At 45.0% G+C, this 18,321-nt stretch overlaps 1 protein-coding gene across 3 annotated transcripts in view; it reads left to right on the forward strand.

Moving 5' to 3' along the window:
- AREL1 (apoptosis resistant E3 ubiquitin protein ligase 1) overlaps nucleotides 1-18,321 on the forward strand; it is a 708,282-nt gene that overhangs the window by 282,963 nt on the left and 406,998 nt on the right. For all 3 annotated transcript variants that reach the window (XM_069208486.1, XM_069208484.1, XM_069208485.1), the window contains exon 13: nucleotides 16,636-16,745. In XM_069208486.1, the coding sequence (XP_069064587.1) occupies nucleotides 16,636-16,745 (110 nt within the window). The remainder of the gene's footprint in view (nucleotides 1-16,635; nucleotides 16,746-18,321) is intronic.

Below are 18,321 nucleotides of genomic sequence, written 5' to 3' on the forward strand. Positions count from 1 at the left end.
CTTTGCAACCATGATGGATAGGACAGCAGAGGTCCATGACCTACAACTGCCAGCCGTCAAGGTCAAAACAAACGTCTTGACGGAGGTGCTTCATCTTGGTGTGAGCTCAGTGCTCCCCTTTAATGAGGCCATCATTTACTTTCTTCTTGGGGCTTGGGCTAATCCTTGCACAGGGATATCTGTGTACCTCATAATTGCTATTGCCATCGTCCCACCTGAGAAGACCCATCTTTCACCTCCCATAACATCCAACCACCCCCCCCCAAGACACTACCCTCCAACCTACTGGATAGGAAATCCAAGAGGTTGAATACTTTTGAGAAGTGAATCTTCTCTTCTACCTTCTTGGCCTCGTGGTCATTGAACACTGCATGTCTCCTTGAACTGACGGTCCCATGCTCCATGGGACTTGGTTACGCAGCTGCTGACCATGCTCTCTGAAGACAGATGAACCATCCTGAACCAGGCATTGATGGACAGTTGAGATGGATAGAAGTTCCCCATTAAGTGTGAACTAGACACCAGGGACTCCCTAGGCAGGGCCATGACCTCTGTGGTGGCAGTTCGCTGCCACCCCTGGTTGCGGTCCACAGAGTTTTCAATCATCTTTGATTGACATGCCTTTCGATGATTTCCGCCTATTTGGAGAGAAAGCTGAAAAGGAGTTTTTGTGAAAGCTGGGTCACTGCCAGATCCCTAGGCCTTTCTCTGGCTTCCCAGCCTCAGCAACAGTTCTCTCATCCCTTCTATGGTCACAGCCAAGGATTCTATGGGAGTCCGCTATACCAGCCTTACCCCCAACCTATTTCGCTTCCCAGCTTTTTAGCTTTTACTTGCTCCATCATGTAGTGCAGGCTCTGTTGCCCAAAGGAGCTATGAAGATGGTGTCGACACCAAATGGAGGGCGCGTTATTATTCCCACTATATTATTGTGCCAAAAGTATGGATGCTTCTGCCCCATACTAGATCTTTGCCCTCTCAGTGCCAATAGAAATTCAAGATGCTCACCTTGGCTCTCTCTGGTCTGGAGAGTGGATGGTAGTGTTGGACTTGCAGGACACATATTTCTACATCCCTGTCCTGCAGGCTCACAGGTGATTCTTGTGGTTCACAGTAGGCCATAAGCATTTCCAGGTTGCTGTGCTCTCCTTCGGCCTTACCTGTGCTCCCCGGGTGTTCATAAAAGCTATGGTAGTGGTTACCGCAACCCTTCAGATGTCAAGGATTACAGTCTTCCCCACCTTGACGACTAGCTGCTGAAAGCTAGCTCACCGCAGGCAGTCCTCACCCACCCCGAGACTACAGCAAACCTCTGCAGTCACAGAGGTTCACTATCAACATGCTGAAATCACACTCCTTCTCAGAGACTCCCATTTATCTCAGTTATTCTGGACACAGCGCAGTTCCTTGCCTACCCTCTTGAGTGGAGAGTCCAGGACATTTGGGCCATGATCCTGATGCTTCGGCCTCTATCCCGGGTTTCAGTAAGACTGATTTGGAGGCTGCTGGGACTGATGTTGTTTTGCATCCTACTGGTTAAGCACAGCTGATGGCATGTGGGCTCTGCAGTGGGACCTGAAGTCTCAGTGGATGCAGGATCAGGGGAATATCTCCAACCTGGTCCAGATTTTGTAGGGGAATGCAAGAGATCTGGAATGGTGACTGAAGAAAGGCAGACCCCTCTCCCTTCCCCACCCAGACCTGACAATGGTGACCAATGCATCACTTGTGGGTTGGGGCAGCCATTTGGGATAGGTGGAGACCAAAGGACTTTAGTCTTTGGGGGAATCCCAGCTCCACATCAGCCTCCTGGAGCTAAGGGTGATTCGCTTAGCATTGAAAGCCTTCCCCGTATCGATCAAAGGAAAGCTGGTTCAGGTGTTCACAGAAAACACCCCTGCCATTTGGTATTGCAGCAAACAGGGTTGTGGATCATGTCCTAAGAGGCTCTGTGCCTCTGGACGTGGCTTGAGTGACGGGACATCTGTAGGAAAGTACCATCTTGCCTGGCATGTTACCCCCATATTTCACTGTATATATGTTGTTTTAGGATCCCCCAGGTCTCTAGCACAGTACCCGGGTACTGACAAACTGCCTTTCCGGGGTCTCCACTGCAGCTGCTGCTGCTGCAAACACCTCAGACAGATTTCTGCCCTCCTGGGGTCCAGGCAGCCCTGGCCCAGGAAGGCAGAACAAAGGATTTCCTCTGAGAGAGGGTGTTAAACCCTCTTCCTTTGGAAATAGGTGTGAAGGCTGGAGAGCAGTAGCCTCCCCCAGCCTCTGGAAATGCTTTGATGGGCACAGATGGTGCCCATCTCTGCGTAAGCCAGTCTACACTGGTTGAGGGATCACCCAGCCCTGCTCTGGTGCAAAACTGGACAAAGGAAAGGGGAGTGACCACTCCCCTGACCTGCACCTCCCAGGGGAGGTGCCCAGAGCTCCTCCAATGTGTCCCAGACCTCTGCCATTTTGGAAACAGAGGTGTTGGGGGCACACTGGACTGCTCTGAGTGGCCAGTGCCATCAGGTGACGTCAGAGGCTCCTTCTGATAGGCTCTTACCTCTCTTGGTAGCCAATCCTCCTAACCTGGTAGCCAAACCTCCTTTTCTGGCTATTTAGGGTCTCTGCTTTGGGGAATTCTTCAGATAACGAATGCAAGAGCTCACCAGAGTTCCTCTGCATCTCCCTCTTCACCTTCTACCAAAGGATCGACCGCTGACTGCTCAGGACGCCTGCAAAACCGCAACAAAGTAGCAATCCGACTACTAGCAACATTGTAGCGCCTCATCCTGCCGGCTTTCTCGACTCTTTCCAGGTGGTGCATGCTCTGGGGGTAGCCTGCCTTCACCCTGCACCAGAAGCTCCGACGAAATCTCCCGTGGGTCGACGGAATCTTCCCCCTGCTAACGCTGGCACCAAAAGACTGCAACACTGGTCCTCTGGGTCCCCTCTCATTCTGACGAGCATGGTCCCTGGAACTCAGCAACTCTGTACAAGTGACTCCCACAGTCCAGTGACTCTTTAGTCCAAGTTTGGTGGAGGTAAGTCCTTGCCTTCCCATGCTAGACTGCATTGCTGGGTACCGCGTGATTTGCAACTGCTCCGTCTCCTGTGCACTCTTCCAGGATTTCCTTCCTGCACAGCCAAGCCTGGGTCCCCGGCACTCCTTCCTGTAGTGCACAACCCTCTGAGTTGTCCTCCGGCATCGTGGGACTCCCTTTTGTGACTTTGTGTGGACTCCGGTTCACTTTCCTTCCAAGTGCCTGTTCAGGTACTCTTGCGGGTGCTGCCTGCTTCTGTGAGGGCTTCCTTCAGTTGCTGGGCGCTCCCTCTGTCTTCTTCTCCAAGTGGCAACATACTGGTCCCTCCTGCGGCACCCAAAAACCTCTACCGCGACCCTTGCAGCTAGCAAGGCTTGTTTGCGGTCTTGCTGCATGGGAACACCTCTGCAAGCTTCATCGCGACGTGGAACACCCATCTTCCAAAGGAGAAGTCCCTAGCTCTCTTCTTTCTTGCAGAACTCCAAGCTTCTTCCATCCGGTGGCAGCTTCCTTGCACCCTCAGCTGGCATTTCCTGGGCTCCTGCCCACTCTCGACACTGTCGCGACTATTGTACTTGGTCACCTTGTCTTACAGGTACTCAGGTCCGGAAATCCACTGTTGTGACATTGCTGGTGTTTGTTCTTCCTGCAGAATCCCCCTATCACGACTTCTGTGCTCTCTGGGGGTAGTAGGTGCACTTTACACCCACCTTTCAAAGACTTTGGGTGGGCTATTTTTCTAACCCTCACTGTTTTCTTACAGTCCCAGCGACCCTCTACAAGTTCACATAGGTCTGGGGTCCATTCGTGGTTCACATTCCTCTATTGGAGTATATGGTTTGTGTTGCCTCTATACCTATGTGCTCCTATTGCAATCTATTGTAATTCTACACTGTTTGCATTACTTTTCTTGCTATTACTTACCTAATTTTGGTTTGTGTACATATATCTTGTGTATATAACTCATCCTCATACTGAGGGTACTAACTAAGTTACTTTTGGCATATTGTCATAAAGTACCTTTATTTTTAGTAACTCTGTGTATTGTGTTTTCTTATGATATTGTGCATATGACACCAGTGGTATAGTAGGACCTTTACATGTCTCCTAGTTCAGCCTAAGCTGCTTTGCCATAGCTACCTTCTATCAGCCTAAGCTGCTAGAAACACCTCTTCTACACTAATAAGGGATAATGGACCTGGCACAAGATGTAAGTACCTCTGGTACCCAGTACAAGCCAGGCCAGCCTCCTACAACATCTTCCTGGTTGTGTAGCACATGGCGGAATCTCTGAATGCATGGGCAGATAAACTCAGCTGTCAATGCTTTGAGGACCACAAATGGTGTCTACCTACAGAGGAAGCTCAGGTCTCTTCCGAGAATGAAGAGAACCTTGGCTGAATTTATTCGCTACTGCAAAAATTGTGCAATGTCAGCAATTCGGTGTGCTAAGGATTCCAAGGTGGCTGTTGCTCTGATAAGCATTCCGGTTAGACTGGAATCGGGGACTTCTGTATGTCTTTTCACCAATACCGCTCCTGCCCAGAGTCCTTAAAAAGATCAGGACCGACCGGGCCCAAGGTATCTTGGTGTCTTTGGACTAAGCAAGGAGATTTTGGTATCTGTCCTCCGATCAGGCTACCCCTCAATAGGATCTACTTTCACAACAGCAGCGCAGGGGCCTGCACCGGAATCTGTGCACGCTCCACCTTCATGCTCGAAGCAGTGACAGTCGAAAGCTTTTAATCTTTCTTCCTGAGATCTGTGATGTTATTTTGGCAGCCAGACGTCCCTAAAAAACGGTATATACCTGCCATTAGGACAAATATGTGGCTTTGTGCCCCTCCCATCATTTTGAGCCACTTTCTGCTACCTTGTCAGAGGTGTTATTGTTTGTGCTTTTATTCACCTGCCTTGGGCACCAATAAAGGTTATCTTTCTGCCATACTGAATTTCTTGAGGTTGCCAGATATCAGTCTTCCCTGTTTAATCACCTGTTGTGACATGTTTCCTTGAGGGTTTTCAACAATAGTTTCCTTCTACCCCTTTCATCGTGCCTCAGTGGGACCTTAATTTGGTCCTTACGTTTCTCATGGGCTCCCCATTCGAGCCCCTACATAGCTGTCCACTAAGAGTTCAGAGTCTTAAGATAGTCTTCTTCGTGCCATAACATCGGCCAGGAGGGTCAGTGGAGCTTTAAGCTCTTTCAGTTAACCCTCTGTACATCAGCTTCTGCACAAACAAACAGGGTCTTTGGAGTCGCGGTGACTGACCCCTTGCCGTGTCAGCGAAAACATCACATTACCAACCTCATCCTTCTAAGGAGGGGGGAGGCTGCACTCTCTAGATTCAAAAAGGGCTTTGTCTTTTTAAATTAATTGTGCCAAAGACTACAGCATGGACGATCAGCTCCCTATCGGTTTCACAGGAGTGAAGAAAGGCAGGTCAGAGCAGGAGAGAACAATTGTTTGATGGACAGTACATAGCATTTAAATCTGCTATGCACTTGCTGAAAAAAGCAGCCTCCTACGAACTTTCATGCCCATTCCAACAAGGCCGGTGCCACTACTAATTTGTTACCGCACGGGTATCTGTCATGGACATTCGCCAAGCTGTTAAATGGGTGTACCTCCACATACTAAGCACTACTGCTCAGACAGTCAAGTCTGTCGAGATGGGCATTTTGCCCATTTGGTCTACCAGGATTTAAGCCAGATCGCAGACCCACCTCCAGGGAGATTTTGCTTGGGCTTCTAGTCTAAGGTGATCAATCTGTGGTTAAAGGATTCTATCACAAGAACAAGTTACTTCCCTTTAGTAATACTTTTTCTTGTAGAGACTATACAAATTCCTCACTGACTCTCCCATCCTCCTTAATCTGCAAACTGGGCTCTTCATCCTAACATCATGTTAGATTCTGCACAGTGGTCAAACAACCATTCGGACGCAGCTCTGTGTGTTGGCGCAGACATAGTCAAACACTTAACATCTATTGCAAAATCGATTGATGCCACCTAGGTGCACACAGGTATTGTACAGCTCAAGATTTTCTGCATTCAGTCGTGACACCTCGTAATATTCTAAGTTGAGGTATCTGCGGATAGATTGAGTCTTAACCATAAAAAAAGCATTACCAAAGATAAGTAACTTGTTCTCTAAGGACATAATCTTCTTTGTTTTCAAAAATGTGTCAAACGTCCTTGCAATCAAACCATTTCTCTTCCTGCATTCTTTCCTAATCATTCCTCTCTGGCAGGAAGATCATTTTATTCTCTAGACTTAAAAAGAGTCTTAAAATTGTATTTAGACAGTACAAGCAGACCATTGCTCATTTGATAGTGTCCCACATTACATGTTGCTACTAGTTAACAAATAAACTAATAACTGGTAATGCATGAGTCCACTCTGCTAGAGGAAAATCTGAATCTACTGCTTGGGTCAAGAACGTTCTTCTTTGAGACATTGGTACAGCTTGGAATTTATTTGATACTTTCACTAGACATTATAGTGTAAATGAAGATTCTCAGATTGATACTCTGGTAGGTTAAGCAACTCTGCGAAATCTATTTAATTAACTCACGTGGATTTCTTGACTTCTCTGCATGCTGAATTTGATTGTAATTTTGTTTTCTTGCATTGAGAGCCACAAAGTGGGAACATGCTCGCTACTCTATTCTTTGTTAATGACTATCTGTGTACTACAATACAGAAGAAAATGTTACTTGTAATCCTAGTTCTGCATTGTAGGTATTCTCACTATAGTCATGAACAACCGCCCTTCCTTACCGACTCTCAGAGTAAGGCAACTGTACACAGATGGGTTTTTTTGGGAAGTCATATTCTCCTTGTGGGAAAACTGGGCTGACTGCAGAATCCCCCTATCTTTTTGCTTCCATTTTTCAATCATAATGGTGTTTTTCTGCCCCTGTGCTGTGACTTATTGGTATATGCAAATTAGGTTAATTACAATTGGCTGTACCAATATCCCTATAATTCCCTAGTATATGGTAGGGCTTGTAGATTGTGGAGCCCCAGCATAGGTAGTACACCCATAGGTGCACTGCTTTGGTGCCCAGTGACATTTTAAAAGCAGGCCTACATTGCTAGCTGCTTTTAAGTTAAGGTTAACCCCAAATTTGAATTTGGAATTAAAAGTACTTCCAAAGTCCTCCGTTGCCCTTTTTCACATATAAGTCACCCCTAAGGTATGCCCTAAGTGTCCCCAGTGTTGGATGCTTTGTAACTATAAACAGGGACTTTATAAAAGATGTTTTATAAGCCCTGGGGGGGAGGGGAAATAGCCAAATTCGTTTTTCCCCATTGGAGCGAATGGGCTCCATAGGCTAACGTGGAGAGACTTTATTTTAAAATAATAAAGTCTTATTTTCCATAGAGATGAGCTAAATAAAGCAAGTTTAGTATCAAATTAAAAGTTATAATAAATCCAACAACATGCCACTGTTGAATTTAACTTGAACAGGGAAAGAGTTTTTAGAACTGTTGCTAAAAGTTACCAACTTCAGCACTGTAGTGTCCTTTTTCTGATTGGTCATCCTCTGGCACCCTGAGCCAGGTTGCCTTGAGGAGGTTTGAAGTGGCCTGGGATGAAACAAAGGAAGCATCTGGAGGGAGGAGATTTTCCTCACAGACGGTAGAACATGATGGGGGCAGAGCTGCCAAACTTGACTTCAAAGGAGGGATAGACATTTGGTACAGCACCTGGACCTACCGTATTTTCTGCAGGCGCAGACAACCAGGTGCCCCCTGATTAGATAAAGAGGTGTGTTAAGGGAAACTTAGTCACACCAGTAGGTGGGCTCAGCCAGATCTAAACTCGAAGATTGAATCTTTGCCATCTTGGATTTTGGAGGAATGTTGCTCCCTGGGATTGACTTTTGTCACACTTCCCAGGAAATGGTCACTCAACAGGGTGGTGATATGCATGTGATTGGACAGGAGCAACGCCACTGCTTTTCACCCGAGGAGCAAGGATAAATATGGCAGAGCTGCACCCCACTTCAGATCCCTACTGGAACAAAACAAGAAGAAGAAGGACTGCCCTGCTGGACCCCTGGCCTGCACCTAGACACTGCACTCAGGAAGATTGCACTAGCTGCACACTTTGGCCTTCCCACGAAAAGGATTTTGTCTGGTTTCTATTACTCCAAGAAGGGACTCCCTATGAGGTACAGGTAGAAAGGAGCTGACCAGATTCCCCTACATAAATTCCTGCAAAAATAGCCCAGCTGACCAGTGGTCATTTTAAGATTTGAACCAGGTGCATTCTGGGAGTTGGAGTCCTAACCCCCAAGGGGGACCTTAAAAGTACTTTTGGAAGAAGTGCCAGAAGTTTGGAGCAACTTTGGAAAAAAGCTCAATAAGTGGAACACCCAATGTTGTGAGTTAAGCCGGCCAATGTTGACCACGACCTGGTCTGACTTGCAGGTTCGTCCCGCTGAAAAGCTCCATAGCCCCAGACTTTGAGGATTTGACCTGGGGCTTGTGGAAAGCCAATCTGATGACGTTGCATCAAGATCGGCTTGCTGAGGAGGGTTGTCTGACGTTGGGGAAGAAAAGCTCCAGAAAAGTTTCTAAGTCGGAAGGTAAAAGTTTGACCGAGGCTTCCCACGCAGTGTATCCGTAGAGGGCTCCAATGAGGTCAGCCTCAAATTGTGGCTTTGTCCCGGTCCAGGAAAAATCCTCAAGAAAACGACTAAGTGTGAAGGTAAAACTTTAACCAAGGCCTCCTGCTCTGTGTAGCCAAGCAGAGCTCCATCACGGTCGGCCTCAACCTTTTACTTTTCCCCTGTTGAGTGTGACCAGGTGTCCAGATGGATACTTTTGATTTCTAGGCACTAGAAACTATTTATTGGATTTTTGTCACTTTGGTCTCATTTTAATGATTTTTATTGTGTTTTGCGTTCTACTTATGTACTGTTTTGTTGATATTAAATGCTTTACACACCTGTATCCTAAGTTAAACCTAACTTCTCGTTGCCAAGCTACCAAGGATTGAGCCAGGATTAATTTATTGAGACCTTGACTGGAGCTAGAGGGGGGTTTGTGGCCTGTTGCTAAGTGTAGGTACTTACCTGCCCCATACCAATAATCTACCTTCCAACACTCCTGTTCCTGTGAACTTGTGAGCAGACTGCACTGCCAGTACAGTGATGGTGGGTAATAGAAGCTGCTGGATGTCTTAATGTTCCAGGGTATAGTGAGTCCAGCTGTTGCACTTCTGACCAGACAGATGCCTTTCCCTTCATTGTTTTCTCTGCAACTGCAGCAGAGGTTTACTCTGGTGTTTTATCCAATGTCCCATTTCTACATTTATTGCTGCTGTGCAATTTAAAATTATAACTATGCTGCTGTAGTTTCCTGCAGGAAAATATACAGTTAAAGCTGGCCTGTCACAGACTTATGGAGCATCAAGATGGCTACCTCCAAAGTCTGAAAAAATTATATATATATTGTTCTGGGAATCCTGCACACAAACTGGACTATTCTGCGTTCCTAACTTCAGTGAGAATACCTAGAATGCAGAACTAGGGTTACATTTAACATTTCCTTCACATTTAAAGCTAACATCAGCTATGGAGAGTGAAATACTCAATATCAAACTACAACAAGCCTACTATCCCTCCGGCAACACAACCAAACGAGAAAGTGTACTTCAATAAATACAATTTATTCAAAACTCATACTCAGTATACATACAACACGTTTTAGCATATCATAATACATCCTGTCACCCTTTAACATATAGCATATAAATCTCCATGCAGACACAAAACTAGTGTCAGATACCCTTACACAAACCTCAATATATAATGAATCACTGTAAAGCATATACCTAAATCATCAATATATACATACAAGAAACCCATGATAGTTACAATCCAACATATATATCAAATAGTTATATTTTTAAAGTGCACTACCACTCACTAGGGTATTCTGGCACTAAGCAGGTGTGTGTGCCTAGCCCTCCCTTTGGAATGTTGTTTAATTGAAAAGTTAGGTCTTCAGCTTCTTGCGGAATTCAAGAAGATAGGTGGAGGCTCTGATGTGGAGTGGAAGGCTGTCCCATGCTTTAAGAATGATGTAAGAGAGTGCTTGCCCTCCTGATCTGGTTCTGTGTGTGCGTTAGATGTGTCCGAGTCCTGCAGAGCGGATGTGTCTTTGTGGTTGGTTTAAGGAGATGTCATTGTTCAGGTAGTTGTGTAGTGCTTTGCATGTGTGTGTGAGGAGTTTGAAATAAGTGCATTTGTGTATCCATGGAGCTCCCTGAGGTGTGGTGTGACATGAGTTCTGTGTAAGAGAATAAGGATGAATCCGGCTGCCGAGTTCAGGATGGTGTGTACTGTTCTTGTGAGTTGCTTGGTGATCCTGGCGTAGAGAGCGTTCCATAGTCCAACTTGGTGACTAGGGCTTGAATGTTTCTTAAGAGCCATTTGAAGCTGTTCCTCAGCATCTTCAGTGTGTGGAAGCTGGATGCAGTGACGTGATGATTATTCTGAGGTTCTTGTCAAGGTTGGTGGGTGTGGGTGTGTGCCCAAGATCAGCCGGCCACTAGTTGGAGTCCAATGGTAAGATGTATTTGCTGAGGATCACTATATGGTCACGTAGGCAGTGAACTTGTTTTCTGAGTTGGGAGTCTTATCCGTGAGAAAGAGTATGAGTTGCATGTTATTGGCATGGGAAAGGTTTATGTGTGTGGGTGACTTTGGCCAGGGGAGTCATGTATGTGTTGAAGAGGGTAGAGCTGAACAACAAACTTTGAACACTCCACATGTAGGTTTGCAGGCTTTTGAGGAGTAAGTTGCCAGGCTGACAGCTTGTGTTCTACCCGTTAAGAAGGAATAGTTCCAGGTGAGAGTGGATCCTTGGAAGCCAGTCTCGTGCAGAAGCTTGATGAGGATGTGATGTGGTTCTGTGTCATACAGATACAGTACTGAATACTAATGTATTTGGTACTGTTAAAAATGCTGTATCAAAATCATTACTTTTAAAACAGTTCATTACAAAAAAGTATTTGATTCATATTAAAGATGAGATTAAAACAACATTTTCATTTACATCAATATGTAAATCAAATTAACATAGATACTGTTGTGAGGTTTCACCACTAATGTCATGTAGAATGTCATTAGTGATGTCGTGTTAAGTCTTGAGTAGTTCATAATGGGGGTGTGAGTTTCAGTTAGTATGCCTGACTATAGTTGTTTAATTTGAATGTTTTTTTGGTATTGTTTTGTAACCATAATTTCACTTTAACATTCTTTTTTCCAATGGATATAGGTATATCTTGTTCCCAGGACTAGTAAAACACAGTTCATCAGGAATTATGAACTTGGCCCTTCTACTTCAAGTGGGACATAGTTTATATTTTTTTGATCATTGTTGACCAGAAATGAAAAAGGAAACAGATTAGGTTACAGAAAAACGGCTATTCCGTTTCTCAAAGACTGTAAGTAGACGGGACCTTATTTAGAGATTATGGTGACCCCCCTTGGACAGTACTTCTCCCCACATTGAAATTTCCTTCTCTTGGTTGATCTGCTCATCTGAGTGTTGCCATCTGCTATTCGACACAGGGTTGTTCTCGTCTGAACCGTCATTACCCCTTCAAATTGTGACTCCATATATCCATCCAATGCAAGAAACCAGGAGGATGTATGTTGAAATGCAGTTTGACTCTATGTCCTTGTAAGCACTTTTTACTTGTTCCTAGTTTCCTCAGAGGTAAGGACCATATGGGCATAGGCTAGTGGCTGAATATCATGTCTGTACACATAACCTTCCCTGTCCCTGGATTTTCAGAAGAGGTCTGGGTCAGGGAGTAAAATCAAGATGGGACTTCAGGTGCATCCGTGGAAGTGTGAGTAACTGACCTCTTCCCGTTCAGTAGTGGGGAGTATCAGCTCCATTTCTCATCCAGAACTGCTGTTGTCCTAGCCATGAGAACTGAGAGGGAAATAGACTCCAATCCCACCTTCTTTCCCCTCACACCCTCCAACAGTAGTGTTCCAACTTCGTTTCCTGAGAAATAATGTAACATAATGTATTTTTTCCATGGCCTCATGTGGAGTTTTTGCTTGTTGAATAGAAAGCGTAGTGCTCCTCCCCCCTCTCAATCTGTGAATTCTAGTATCAGGTATGAGAGCCCTAAATAAAAGGATAGACAAGTGTCATATTCACTATGGTCCTACACCAGCTATTAGAGAAGCAAGCATCTTGTGCAGCCAATCACATGGTGTCCCAAAACGACATCCATTATCCAGGTTGAACACAAGTAATGCACCCATATACATATATGCTACACTTGGCTAATGACAAAGACTCCAGTTATATGGGTCACATGTAGGACATTTATTGCAGTCTCCTCACTGAGATTGTTGATAAGAAATCCTTTCCCTAAGTAATATTCAACCACATTGCCCCTAAGAGATGGAAGTAGCCCCCCTATCCTCCCCATGGATTGAGGTAGTCTTTCTGAATGGCCCTTCTCCATAACTAAATGTTTCTTGTTGAGAAACGAAGTGAATCCAGTAGATTCACGTTTTGCCAGACAAGTATTGAAAAAAGTTTTGCAGACTGTCACGAGCATTTTTATTTTATTGTGCTACCCTTCAATCTTACCAGTGCCCCTCGGGTGTTAACCAAGGGTCTTCAGTCTTCCCCTACCTCGACGACTAGCTGTTAAAGGCTCCTACACCCCAGGCGGTTGTCACCCACCTTCAGACTACAGCGAACCTCCTGCATTTGCTGGGGTTTACTATAAACGTGCCAAAGTCACACTTGACTCCCTCTCAGACGCTCCTTTTCTTTGGAGCTGTTCTGGATACAGTGCAGTGCAGTTTCGGGCCTATCCTCCCAAGCAGCGCGACCAGGATATTCAGGTTATGATTCTGATGTTTCAGCCTCTATCCTGGATTTCGGCCTCCTGCATCCTGTTAGTAAAACATGCCAGATGGCTTATGAGGGCTCTGCAGTGGGACCTGACGTTCCGATGGGCAGAGCATCATGGAAATCTCAACGACATGGTTCGGATGTCTGAGGGAACAGCAAAAGATCTGCATTGGTGGTTAGTGAACTGTGATTGGGGCAAAGGCAGACTCCTCTCCTTTCCCCAACCAGATCTCACAGTAGTGACATATGTGTCACTTCTAGGATGGGGCGGCCCGTTGGGAGAGGTGGAGATTAAAGACCTCTGGTCTCCAGCAGAATCCGGACTCCATATCAGCTTGGTGGAGCTCTGGGCAGTCTAACTAGCATTGAAGACATTTCTTCCTGTTGTCAAAGGAAGATCTTGCAGGTATTCACGGACAACACCACCGCAATGTGGTACTGCAACAAGCAGGGCGGTATGCTGTCATGGATCCTTTGGCAAGAGGACCTGCATCTCTGGACATGGCAGGAACAGCAAGGCATAACCCTGGTGGTTCAACATCTGGCAGGTTCTCTGAACACCAGGGCGGACAAACTCAACTGTCGATGCATAGTGGATCACGGGTGGCACCTCCAACCAGAGGTGGCATAAGGATTCTTACAGCAGTAGGAAGAGCTTTGGTTAGATCTGTTTGCCTCCGAAGAGAACGCTCAATGTCAGCAGTATGGCACATTGGAGTTTCCAAGGCGGTAATCGCTCAGCTACGCTTTTCATCGCGATTGGATTTCAGGGTTTCTATACGCCCTTCAGCCTATGCCACTTCTACCCAGAGTTCTCAACAAGATCAGGAACAACCTGGCCCAGGTAATCCAGGTAGCTCCGGACTGGGCACGGAGAGTTTGGTATCCAGAGCTTCTGAAAATGAACACCTATCCTTAAACCAGGCTGCCCCTTCGGGAAGATCTTCTGTCACACCAAAAGGGGAAGGTTCTGCACCCGAACCTGTCAACTCTGCGCCTTCTTGCATGGAGATTGAGCGGCGGCAGTTGTCAGCCTTCCTCCCGAAGTCAGTAAGGTTATTCTGGTAGCCAGGCGTCCCTCCACCAAGAAGGTATATGCCTACTGTTGGAAACGATTTGGATATTATTGTACTGAAAGATCTATTGACCCTTTTTCTGCTTCTCTCTCTGTGATATTCTTCTCTTTGTCTTGTCCGCTGCCCAGCAGGGATCTGCATTGGGCACTCTCAAAGGGTATCTTTCTGTCTTATCGGCATTCCTTCAGCTGCCTGATCAACCTTCATTATTCAAATCACCTATTGTACATGGATTTCTGAAAGGACTTGTATATATGTATCCTCCTACACCCTGTGTTATGCCCCAATGGGAGTTAAACCTGGTCCTCACATTTCTCATATGTGCTCGCTTTGAGCCCTTACAAAGCTATCCCCTCTGGCTGATCACCATGAAGAAAGCCTTCTTACTGGCATTAACATCTTTCAGGAGGTGAGTGAGATGCAGGGTCTCTCATCTAAGCTTCTGTATCTCACCATGTTCCTGGACAAGGTGGTACTTTGAACCGTTGCCTCTTTTCTCCCAAGGTGATGACCCCTTCTCACCTGGGTCAGAACATCCCCCTGTCCACCGTCTTTGTTCCACTGCATCCCTGAAAAGAAGAGAAGTGACTCCACCGGCTGGACCAAAAAAGAGAGTTGTCATTCTACCTTGACCGCACAAGAGAGTTCTGGGTAGATGACCAACAAGGACTTTTTAGTGTGAGAAGATCTGTCCGTAGCCCACCGCCAGGAGGTTATGGCTTGGGTATTTATTCTAAAGGTAAGGAATCTGCAGCTAGAAGTCTCTATCAGATTAACAAATTACTTACCTTTGATTATGCATTACCTGGTAGAGACTCTATCTAGCTGCAGATTCCTTACACCCACCCATGCCTTTTCGCTCTGCGGACACGTCTGCTAGGATCAGGGGCTGTTCCTTTCAGGGCCCTAGTTTGTTGGCACAGAGAACCTGTTAATTCTTTCCATGGCTCTGTGCTTCTGTCATGGAAGTTTGTGGAAAAAGAACCGAAATACACGTGCCTGGATGGTGCCTTTATAGGCTACCATGACGTCACAGACAGCTCCAATGACGCGAAAGATGCCGCGTGGTTCCGAACAACACCACCCGATGGCGCACACAAGGCTATTGCTCTGCAAAAGTTCCGGATTCCAAGCTCACTCCAGAAATTTCTAAAGGTGAGGAATCTGCAGCTAAATAGGGTCTCTGTCTCATAATTAATTACCGAAGGTAAGTAACTTGTTCATTGTAAGCACAGCAGAAGATCTTGACAGAATTCTGTAAATATCTACCTGGAAGGTTCACAGCTGAATATTTAATGGCAAAGGTAAAGGAAATATACAGAACCAAAAGGTGTATGGGAGAGTGGGCTGCCCTGCCATGTATTCTGTCCTTGTTAAGAGTCTAATACTAGTTCACACTGTGCTGTGACTAAATTGTGAATAATGCAACTGTTCAGCCTCTAAAAAATTCAGATAATTTTCCAAGATCTTCCAGAAAAAAAAACAAGCGCCTTTTCGGTGACAAAGATGGCCCCACAGGAATTTTATGTGTAGTGCTAATATGTAACAAGGTTGTTTCATATGGCCAACAGTATATCTTCCTGTCTCAAAGCCATGCTCTTTGGATGAAACTAGTTCCAGTAAGAAGGTACTAATGTGAGTTGCCAGCAGTTTAACAAAGAATTTCCCATCTCAGCTTAATACCAAAATTGGTAGAGTAGAAAACAATAATTCTCACTGTCATTGGGAAATTAATTCTGGATAGAATAGTCATGGACATTTGCTTACACTTTTGTCCCACTTTCACTATTGCCGTACATCATTCACTAGCTGCGTCAATCAGCAACAGCAGTTGTCCTCATTGCTCCAACATGGCTCATGCATAGCCTCTTGGGAGATGTCAGTTGTCACTTCAGGCCGATACACTAATTCAGCTGAGGTGGGGGTTATGTTTATAAACCATCCTAATCCAAGGACACTGATTCTATCATTTTGGCACCTGAGACATTGCTTGGTTGCACCCAGCACCTTGAGAAATTTCTAACAATCCACAAAGAAGAAAGCTTACTCACGAATAGAGCATGTTATGCTGCACAATAGAAATGCTTCACACACTATTGTGTTAGTATTCATCAATATTGGCTCAGAAACTAAAAGAAAATATTAAATATCTTTCTACAAGTTGCTTGAAAACTTCCAGCATCTATAAAAGGAAGTCGGACTGCCCTTTTTTAAACAAATCTCAGATGCAGACAGTCTCTAGCACTTTAACCTGAAACTCCTTGTTGGTTCTTTAAGGAAAAGCCACATTATACTTGGAGCATATCCGCCATCATGATGATACAGTAATATTTATCCTGTTTCTAGTGGTCAATAGACCACCTTTGCCACTGACTTGCTCCACAGCAGGATAAAAAGCCAAAGGCCACTGCCTTAGTCTGGCAGTGGGCATTCCATCTGTCTGCACTGTTGTCACGTACATGTTTGTTTGTAGGGTCTAGAAGATCTTAAGCCATCTGAGTCAGTGACCCTTGAAATTGTAATAGGAGATGTTTTGTATCTGGTACTAAATACTGGAGATCTCAGCCTGTTTATTGATTGTAATTGATGGCCATTTTACTTCCTAGCGTTGGACTGGGGAGGACCTCGCAGGGAGTGGTTTGAGCTGATATGTAAAGCTTTATTCGATACATCCAATCAACTCTTTGCCCGCTTTAGTGATACCAACCAAGCTCTGGTGAGTACCTTCCTTCATTCTGTGCCTATATGTTACTTCTTTTCCAGCTTACCTATAAGATACATAAATATACCAAATGGTAAAAATTAAAACATATACTGCATTTTAACTGAATCTTCTGTGGTGCATCAAGTGAAAAGACACTAGACAGACGCACACATACAATTGTCCTCCATCCTGATCATCCAAGACCCCTGGCAGGATCCCATGCTTCCCTGCTTCCAAAACTCTTGGAATAGTTTTACAGGTTCTTATAGTTCTGTAAAGCTAGCCAGTTAAAGTGGCTGCCAGAAATCCCTGGCACTTGTCAAAGTTTGTTTGACAACTGGGCTCACCGTTGCCCTCGTCACCAAAAAACCTCTACCATGAATTGTATATTTTAAGATACCAATCACCATCCCTCACGTCGGCCATAGGCTTAAGGGATATACCAAGTGTTAGTTCACCCAAAACAGCCACTGAACTCCCAAGTAGTCCTTTCTTAATTGTTTTGGGTGGTGAGACCAGTGAGCTTTTTGCACATCTCTTTGATTTCATAGCAGTATGCGCTCTTGTTTCAGGAGCTATGTAGAAAGGCAAAGGTCTGGAAATGTGCATCATTTGTCCTTCAGAGTCACAGCACTTTTTTCTTTGCAATGCCCCCCCCAGCTGTTCCTTCTGATTCGAGAACCCCAAGTCCATTTAGATGGTGCCTGATTTCCTTCAGTTTGTTTCTCTTACCATTTAGTGATGATTCTGACCACTTTTTGTATGTCCTCTGGAATAGGGAAAGCTCCCATAAAATCAGAATCAAAAAGACTTCCCACAATGTAAAAAGAATAGTCTCACCTTTAGTAAGCCAATCATCTATACCTTGGAGGCTTATCTGGCTTTCTATGTTGTGAGCTTCTTTCTCCCAGTTTAGCTCTGTAAATACAGGCACAGTCTCTAAAGGATTTTTGTTGCAAGATTTCAGTCTTGTGGCTATTGGTCATTATGTACACGGATTTAATTTTGCCATTCATCATCTTAACTTCATCTTCCACACAGTAGTGAATTTGCGTCATTGCTGTTTCTACCTCTTTAACCTCATCAGATTATTCACCTGAATGTCTTCTTTTAGCTTCCATATGAGCTTAAACAGGAATGGCCATCCCAAGTTAAATTAGTGAGGTGCAGATCATCCATGCTTTTTCCTTGGCCATCATCCTCAGTGTAGAAAAATGGCTTGAGAGTGAAAACCTCCCTTTTGCTTGTGGTAATTTTATTCACAAACTCTCTGTGAGGTGTTACAAGACAGGGTTAGAGATGAGCCAGTTACACGCATAAATTGTACTCAATGCTGTGCCTAGATTGGTTTATACAAGGAGAATAATCTCAGTTTGATAAACACTGATGAGCATCCTTGGTCGAACATGTTAGAGGTATTGCCCAATTAAACAAATTATGATGGCGGAGTGCTTACTTAATCTCTGCACCAGTAGCTGCTTGGGGCCACATGCCAGTCCATGTTTTCTTTATTACTATCCCAATCAAGACTGAGGCCAGCCGTACTTAGTCAGCTTTACTTCTGGTACTGTAGGAACAGCCCAGCCTG

This window comes from Pleurodeles waltl, chromosome 9 (assembly GCF_031143425.1).
Source record: "Pleurodeles waltl isolate 20211129_DDA chromosome 9, aPleWal1.hap1.20221129, whole genome shotgun sequence".
Lineage (NCBI taxonomy): Eukaryota > Metazoa > Chordata > Amphibia > Caudata > Salamandridae > Pleurodeles > Pleurodeles waltl.